Source organism: Salmo salar, unplaced genomic scaffold (assembly GCF_905237065.1).
Source record: "Salmo salar unplaced genomic scaffold, Ssal_v3.1, whole genome shotgun sequence".
NCBI lineage: Eukaryota > Metazoa > Chordata > Actinopteri > Salmoniformes > Salmonidae > Salmo > Salmo salar.
Window position 1 is genome coordinate 530,001 of NW_025547587.1, and position 10,000 is coordinate 540,000.

General features: G+C 37.8%; 1 protein-coding gene across 1 annotated transcript in view; it reads left to right on the forward strand.

The window, feature by feature from the left end:
- Positions 1 to 10,000, forward strand: part of ppm1ka (protein phosphatase, Mg2+/Mn2+ dependent 1Ka) — an 18,116-nt gene that overhangs the window by 5,035 nt on the left and 3,081 nt on the right. The window contains exons 4-5 of the mRNA XM_045711409.1: positions 1,068 to 1,168; positions 7,548 to 7,713. Coding sequence (XP_045567365.1) covers positions 1,068 to 1,168; positions 7,548 to 7,713 — 267 coding nt within the window. The remainder of the gene's footprint in view (positions 1 to 1,067; positions 1,169 to 7,547; positions 7,714 to 10,000) is intronic.

Sequence of the window (10,000 nt, forward strand, 5' to 3'; positions counted from 1 at the left end):
GAATTTAACGGCTCTTTTCTGGATTTTGATAGTTAGTGGGTATCGGCCTAATTCTGCTCTGCATGCATTATTTGGTGTTTTACGTTGTACACTGAGGATATTTTTTGCAGATTTCTGCATGCAGAGTCTCAATTCGGTGTTTGTCCCATTTTGTGAATTCTTGGTTGGTGAGCGGACCCCAGACCTCACAACCAAAAAGGGCAATGTGTTCTATAACTGATTCAAGTATTTTTAGCCAGATCCTAGTTGGTATGTTGAATTTGTTGTTCCTTTTGATGGCATAGAAGGCCCTTCTTGCTTTGTCTCTCAGCTCGTTCACAGCCTTGTGGAAGTTACCTGTGGCGCTGATGTTTAGGCCGAGGTATGTATAGGTTTTTGTGTGCTCTAGGGCAACGGTGTCTAGACGGAATTTGCATTTGTCGTCATGGCAACTGGACCTTTTTTGGAACAACATTATTTGTCTCTCTGAGATTTACTGTCAGGGCCCAGGTCTGTCAGGGCCCAGGTCTGTCAGGGCCCAGGTCTGTCAGGGCCCAGGTCTGGCAGAATCTGTACAGAAGATCTAGATGCTGCTGTAGGTCCTCCTTGATTGGGGACAGAAGCACCAGATCATCAGCAAACAGTAGACATTTGACTTCAGATTCTAGTAGGGTGAGGCCTGGTGCTGCAGACTGTTCTAGTGCCCTCGCCAATTCGTTGAAGAGAGTGGGGCTCAAGCTGCATCCCTGTCTCACCCCACGGGCCTGTGGGAAGAAATGTGTCATTTATTTTGTTGCCGTACACTTGTTGTTTGTGTGCACAGATTTTATAATGTTGTGTGTTTTTCCCCCAACATCCCTTTCTATACATTTTTATAGCAGACCCTCATGCCAAATTGACTCTCTCTCTCTCTCTCTCTCTCTTGCTCTCTCTCTCTCTCTCTCTTGCTCTCTCTTTCTCTCTCTTTCTTTCGCTTGTTCTCTCTCTCTTGCTCTCTCTTTCTCTCTTGCACTCTCTTTCTCTTGCTCTCTCTATTCTCTCTCTCTCTCATCATGTCATTGACATGTATGTCGGTGTTGTGTCTGTAGAGAGGCCCTACAGCAGGAGGATGACCTGGAGAAGGCTCTGACCCAAGCCTTTCTGGAGGTGGACAAAGCCCTATACACACACCTCAGTTACTTTGGCAACGGTAAGACACACACACACACACACACACTCACACTCACTTACACACACACACACACACTTACACACACACACACGCCTCCACTGATGAAGTCTGACAATCAATAAAATTTCAATAAAGCCCTTTTAACATCAGCCGATGTCACAAAATGTTCTTATACAGAAATCCAGCCTAAAACCCCAAACAGGAAGCAATACAGATGTAGAAGCACCGTGGCGAGGAAAAACTCCCTAGAAAGGCAGGAACCTAGGAAGAAAGCTAGAGAGGAACCCGGCTCTGTGCGGTGGCCAGTCAGTGCACAACAATTCTTAGTGCAATCGCGGTAAAACACTTTTGAAATAAGTTTTGTCAAATGTATTTCTGAAACAGTTTTTGGCTTTTTTTTTTTGTGGGGGGATCCCAGATCTCCATTGTTGCCTGATTTATTTCTCTACTCCTTCAATTGGCTATATGGTCCACTATGTTACACTATAGATGGGCTATATGGTCCACTATGTTACAATAATACACCATAGATGGGCTATATGGTCCACTATGTTACAATAATACACCATAGATGGGCTATATGGTCCACTATGTTACAATAATACACTATAGATGGGCTATATGGTCCACTATGTTACACTATAGATGGGCTATATGGTCCACTATGTTACAATAATACACCATAGATGGGCTATATGGTACACTATGTTACAATAATACACTATAGATGGGCTATATGGTCCACTATGTTACACTATAGATGGGCTATATGGTCCACTATGTTACACCATAGATGGGCTATATGGTCCACTATGTTACACTATAGATGGGCTATATGGTCCACTATGTTACACCATAGATGGGCTATATGGTCCACTATGTTACACTATAGATGGGCTATATGGTCCAATATGTTACACCATAGATGGGCTATATGGTCCACTATGTTACACTATAGATGGGCTATATGGTCCACTATGTTACACTATAGATGGGCTATATGGTCCACTATGTTACACTATAGATGGGCTATATGGTCCACTATGTTACACCATAGATGGGCTATATGGTCCACTATGTTACACTATAGATGGGCTATATGGTCCACTATGTTACAATAATACACCATAGATGGGCTATATGGTACACTATGTTACAATAATACACTATAGATGGGCTATATGGTCCACTATGTTACACTATAGATGGGCTATATGGTCCACTATGTTACACCATAGATGGGCTATATGGTCCACTATGTTACACTATAGATGGGCTATATGGTCCAATATGTTACACCATAGATGGGCTATATGGTCCACTATGTTACACTATAGATGGGCTATATGGTCCACTATGTTACACTATAGATGGGCTATATGGTCCACTATGTTACACTATAGATGGGCTATATGGTCCACTATGTTACACCATAGATGGGCTATATGGTCCACTATGTTACACTATAGATGGGCTATATGGTCCACTATGTTACACTATTACACCATAGATGGGCTATATGGTCCACTATGTTACACCATAGATGGGCTATATGGTCCACTATGTTACACTATTACACCATAGATGGGCTATATGGTCCACTATGTTACACTATAGATGGGCTATATGGTCCAATATGTTACACCATAGATGGGCTATATGGTCCACTATGTTACACTATAGATGGGCTATATGGTCCACTATGTTACAATAATACACTATAGATGGGCTGTATGGTCCACTATGTTACACTATAGATGGGCTATATGGTCCACTATGTTACACTATAGATGGGCTATATGGTCCACTATGTTACACTATAGATGGGCTATATGGTCCACTATGTTACACTATAGATGGGCTATATGGTCCACTATGTTACACCATAGATGGGCTATATGGTCCACTATGTTACACCATAGATGGGCTATATGGTCCACTATGTTACACCATAGATGGGCTATATGGTCCACTATGTTACACTATAGATGGGCTATATGGTCCACTATGTTACACTATAGATGGGCTATATGGTCCACTATGTTACACCATAGATGGGCTATATGGTCCACTATGTTACACCATAGATGGGCTATATGGTCCACTATGTTACACCATAGATGGGCTATATGGTCCAATATGTTACACTATAGATGGGCTATATGATCCAATATGTTACACTATAGATGGGCTATATGGTCCACTATGTTACACTATAGATGGGCTATATGGTCCACTATGTTACAATAATTCACCATAGATGAGCTATATGGTCCACTGTGTTACAATACACTATAGATGGGCTATATGGTCCACTATGTTACACTATAGATGGGCTATATGGTCCACTGTGTTACAATACACTATAGACAGGAAGTTAACTTGGCCCCAGACAGTAATACACTGTGTACCCAAACAGGAGGTTAACTTGGCCCCAGACAGTAATACACTGTGTACCCAAACAGGAAGTTAACTTGGCCCCAGACGGTAATACACTGTGTACCCAAACAGGAGGTTAACTTGGCCCCAGACGGTAATACACTGTGTACCCAAACAGGAAGTTAACTTGGCCCCAGACAGTAATACACTGTGGATCCAAACAGGAAGTTAACTTGGCCCCAGACAGTAATACACTGTGTACCCAAACAGGAGGTTAACTTGGCCCCAGACAGTAATACACTGTGTACCCAAACAGGAAGTCAACTTGGCCCCAGACAGTAATACACTGTGTACCCAAACAGGAGGTTAACTTGGCCCCAGACAGTAATACACTGTGGATCCAAACAGGAAGTCAACTTGGCCCCAGACAGTAATACACTGTGTACCCAAACAGGAAGTTAACTTGGCCCCAGACAGTAATACACTGTGTACCCAAACAGGAAGTTAACTTGGCCCCAGACGGTAATACACTGTGTACCCAAACAGGAGGTTAACTTGGCCCCAGACAGTAATACACTGTGGATCCAAACAGGAAGTTAACTTGGCCCCAGACAGTAATACACTGTGGATCCAAACAGGAAGTTAACTTGGCCCCAGACAATCATCTGAGATCCAGTTTCAGTCTTGGGATTCTTGTTGTTGTTGTTTTAACTGCTGTGTCAGTGTTCTGTTACGTTGACATTGGCGTTATAGAGCAGTATAGTATATAGTATAGTATATTATAGAGCAGTATAGTATATAGTATAGTATATTATAGAGCAGTATAGTATATAGTATAGTATATTATAGAGCAGTATAGTGTATAGTATAGTATATTATAGAGCAGTATAGTATATAGTATAGTATATTATAGAGCAGTATAGTATATAGTATAGTATATTATAGAGCAGTATAGTATATAGTATAGTATATTATAGAGCAGTATAGTGTATAGTATAGTATATTATAGAGCAGTATAGTATATAGTATAGTATATTATAGAGCAGTATAGTGTATTGTATAGTATATTATAGAGCAGTATAGTATATAGTATAGTATATTATAGAGCAGTATAGTATATAGTATAGTATATTATAGAGCAGTATAGTATATAGTATAGTATATTATAGAGCAGTATAGTGTATAGTATAGTATATTATAGAGCAGTATAGTGTATAGTATAGTATATTATAGAGCAGTATAGTATATAGTATAGTACATTATAGAGCAGTATAGTGTATAGTATAGTATATTATAGAGCAGTATAGTATATAGTATAGTATATTATAGAGCAGTATAGTATATAGTATAGTATATTATAGAGCAGTATAGTATATAGTATAGTATATTATAGAGCAGTATAGTGTATTGTATAGTATATTATAGAGCAGTATAGTGTATTGTATAGTATATTATAGAGCAGTATAGTGTATTGTATAGTATATTATAGAGCAGTATAGTATATAGTATAGTATATTATAGAGCAGTATAGTATATAGTATAGTATAGAGCAGTATAGTGTATTGTATAGTATATTATAGAGCAGTATAGTATATAGTATAGTATATTATAGAGCAGTATAGTATATAGTATAGTATATTATAGAGCAGTATAGTATATAGTATAGTATATTATAGAGCAGTATAGTGTATAGTATAGTATATTATAGAGCAGTATAGTATATAGTATAGTATATTATAGAGCAGTATAGTATATAGTATAGTACATTATAGAGCAGTATAGTGTATAGTATAGTATATTATAGAGCAGTATAGTATATAGTATAGTATATTATAGAGCAGTATAGTATATAGTATAGTATATTATAGAGCAGTATAGTATATAGTATAGTATATTATAGAGCAGTATAGTGTATTGTATAGTATATTATAGAGCAGTATAGTGTATTGTATAGTATATTATAGAGCAGTATAGTGTATTGTATAGTATATTATAGAGCAGTATAGTATATAGTATAGTATATTATAGAGCAGTATAGTATATAGTATAGTATATTATAGAGCAGTATAGTGTATAGTATAGTATATTATAGAGCAGTATAGTGTATAGTATAGTATATTATAGAGCAGTATAGTATATAGTATAGTATATTATAGAGCAGTATAGTATATAGTATAGTATATTATAGAGCAGTATAGTATATAGTATAGTATATTATAGAGCAGTATAGTATATAGTATAGTATATTATAGAGCAGTATAGTATATAGTATAGTATATTATAGAGCAGTATAGTGTATAGTATAGTATATTATAGAGCAGTATAGTGTATAGTATAGTATATTATAGAGCAGTATAGTGTATAGTATAGTATATTATAGAGCAGTATAGTGTATTGTATAGTATATTATAGAGCAGTATAGTGTATTGTATAGTATATTATAGAGCAGTATAGTGTATTGTATAGTATATTATAGAGCAGTATAGTGTATAGTATAGTATATTATAGAGCAGTATAGTGTATTGCATAGTATATTATAGAGCAGTATAGTGTATAGTATAGTATATTATAGAGCAGTATAGTATATAGTATAGTATATTATAGAGCAGTATAGTGTATAGTATAGTATATTATAGAGCAGTATAGTATATAGTATAGTATATTATAGAGCAGTATAGTATATAGTATAGTATATTATAGAGCAGTATAGTATATAGTATAGTATATTATAGAGCAGTATAGTATATAGTATAGTATATTATAGAGCAGTATAGTGTGTAGTATAGTATATTATAGAGCAGTGTAGTGTATAGTATAGTATATTATAGAGCAGTATAGTGTATAGTATAGTATATTATAGAGCAGTATAGTGTATTGTATAGTATATTATAGAGCAGTATAGTGTATTGTATAGTATATTATAGAGCAGTACAGTGTATTGTATAGTATATTATAGAGCAGTATAGTGTATAGTATAGTATATTATAGAGCAGTATAGTGTATTGCATAGTATATTATAGAGCAGTATAGTGTATAGTATAGTATATTATAGAGCAGTATAGTATATAGTATAGTATATTATAGAGCAGTATAGTATATAGTATAGTATATTATAGAGCAGTATAGTGTATTGTATAGTATATTATAGAGCAGTATATTTTGTATAGTATATAGTCTAGTCTAGTATAGAGCAGTATAGTTAGTATTGTATACAGTATAGTATATAGTAAACTATAGTATATTGTATAGTATAGAGCAGTATATTTAGTGTAGTATATAGTATAGTACAGAGCAGTATAGTTAGTATTGTATATAGTATAGTATAGTTAGTATGGTATATGTATTGTATAGTTCGTATAGTTGGTATAGTATATAGTGTAGTATAGTATATAGTATAGTTGTATAGTATATAGTATAGTATAGAGCAGTATACTTAATGTAGTGTAGTATATAGTATGGTATATAGTATATGGTATAGTATAGAGCAGTATAGTTAGTATATTATATAGTATAGTATATAGCTGTATAGTTAGTATAGTATGTAGTATAGTATAGATCAGTATATTTAGTATGGTATATTGTAAAGTATAGTATAGAGCAGTATAGTATAGTATAGTATAGTATAGTGTAGTATAGTATAGTATAGTATAGTATAGCGCAGTATAGTTGGTATATAGTATATGATATAGTATAGAGCAGTATAGTTGGTATATAGTATATGGTATAGTATAGAGCAGTATAGTTAGTATATAGTATAGTACAGTGCAGTATAATTTGTATAGTATATAGTATAGGGCAGTCTAGTTAGTATAGATCAGTAAAGTTAGTATAGTATAGTATCGAGCATATTACAGTCCAGTACCATGTGTGACTACGTGACTGCTTGCATTATTGTACTCAATTGGACACTAGGCTACTCCACCTGCCTCTGTCTAACACCTCTCTCTCTCTCTCTCTCTCTCTTCTGTGCCTCTCTGTCCCTCTCCACTCTCTCTCTCTCTCTCTCTCTCTGCCCCAGCTTCCTTCCTGACTGCGGGGACCACGGCGACAGTTGCCGTGGTACGAGACGGTGTGGAGTTGGTGGTTGCTAGCGTGGGGGACAGCCGAGCGTTGCTATGCAGGAAGGGGCGGGCCAAGAAACTCACAATTGACCACACCCCCGACCGGAAGGACGAGAGACAGAGGTTTACAACTGAACCTATACATATATTGTAGAAGTTAGAGAGAGAGAGACAGAAAGACAGAGAAAGAGACAGAGAGAAAGAGATAAAGACAAATAGAGAGAGAGAGAAAGAGACAGAGAGAGAGAGAGAGAGAGAGAGAGAGAGAGAGAGAGAGAGAGAGAGAGAGAGAGAGAGAGAAAGAGAGAAAGACCAAGTACATACCTTGGGGGCTGGTTTAAAGGGAGGACTGGAGCTGGACCAAGTACATACAGTGCATTCTGAGAGTATTCAGACCCCTTCCCTTTTTCCACATTTTGTTACGTTACAGCCTTATTCTAAAATGTGTTAAATCTTTTTTTCCCTAATCAATCTTCACACACAAAACGAAAACAGGTTTTTTATTCATACCCTTTGAGCTCATGTGGATCCTGTTTCCATTGATCATCCTTGAGATGTTTCTACAACTTCATTGGAGTCCATCTGTGGTAAATTCAATTGATTGGACATGACTTGGAAAGGCACACACCTGTCTATATAAGGTCCCACAGTTGACAGTGCATGTCAGAGCAAAAACCAACAATGAGGTCGAAGGAATTGTCCGTAGAGCTCCGAGACAGCATTGTGTCGAGGCACAGATCTGGGGAAGGGTACCAAAACATTTATGCAGCATTTAAGGTCCCCGAGAACACAGTGGCCTCCATCATTTTTAAATGGAAGAAGTTTGGAACCACCAAGACTCTTCCTAGAGCTGGCCGCCCGGCCAAACTGAGCAATCAGGGGAGAAGGGCCTTGGTCAGGGAGGTGACCAAGAACCAGATGGTCACTCTGACAGAGCTCCAGAGTTCCTCTGTGGAGATCGGAGAACCTTCCAGAAGGAAAAACATCTCTGCAGCACTCCACCAATCAGGCCTTTAAGGTAGAGTGGCCAGACGGAAGCCACTCCTCAGTAAAAGGCACATGACAGCCCGCTTGGAGTTTGACAAAAGGCACCTTAAGATTCTCAGACCATCAGAAACAAGATTCTCTGGTCTGATGAAACCAAGATTGAACTCTTTGGCTTGAATGCCAAGCATCACGTCTGGAGGAAACCTTGCACCATCCTAACGTTGAAGCATGGTGGTGGCAGCATCATGCTGTGGGGATGTTTTTCAGCGGCAGGGACTGGGATAAATTAAAAAAAAATGTATTTATAAAGCTCTTCTTACATCAGCTGATGTCTCAAAGTGCTGTACAGAAACCCAGCCTAAAACCCCAAACAGGAAGGTGTAGAGGCACGGTGGCTAGGAAAAACTCAGTAGAAAGGCCAGAACCTAGGAAGAAACCTCTTCACTGAACTTGGACAGTGAAGAGACCTCTGGTGGCATGTCTTGTGGGGTACGCATGGGTGTCTGAGCTGTGTGCTAGTCATTTAAACCCGATAGAGTAACAGGCTGATTGGTCGGCTATTCGAGCCAGTAAAGGGGGCTTTGCTATTTTTGGGTAGTGGAATGACTTTAGCCAGGCCTGAGGGCACACACTTTCTAGTAGGCTTAAATTGAAGATGTGGCAATATCGTTTGCTGTTAGAACCAGCAAAGGTCGCTTTACCACTCGTGGGTAGCAGAATGATTTAGGCTTCCCTCCATGCCTGAGTACAAATACTTTCCTTTAGGCTTAGGGGTGCTGGACCAAGTACACACTTGAGGGAGTGGGGTTGGGGACGATATATGTGCCAAGTATTTACTTAAAATGGGGTGTTGGGGGGGGGGGGGTGGTGAATGTTATGTATGCCTGGTCTCTCTCCAACAACTAAACACAGCAGTGGTGTTGTGAAATAGACTAGGGTCTGGCTAATGCAAATGTTCTTAACCCAGACTAACATTCAAAGATTTAACATTTAGAAAGATTATGATGTGACTAGAACTGGACCAAGTACATATGAGGACTATGATGTGACTAGAACTGGACCAAGTACATATGAGGACTATGATGTGACTAGAACTGGACCAAGTACATATGAGGACTATAATGTGACTAGAACTGGACCAAGTACATATGAGGACTATGATGTGACTAGAACTGGACCAAGTACATATGAGGACTATAATGTGACTAGAACTGGACCAAGTACATATGAGGACTATAATGTGACTAGAACTGGACCAAGTACATATGAGGACTATAATGTGACTAGAACTGGACCAAGTACATATGAGGACTATAATGTGACTAGAACTGGACCAAGTACATATGAGGACTATGATGTGACTAGAACTGGACCAAGTACATATGAGGACTATAATGTGACTAGAACTGGACCAAGTACATAT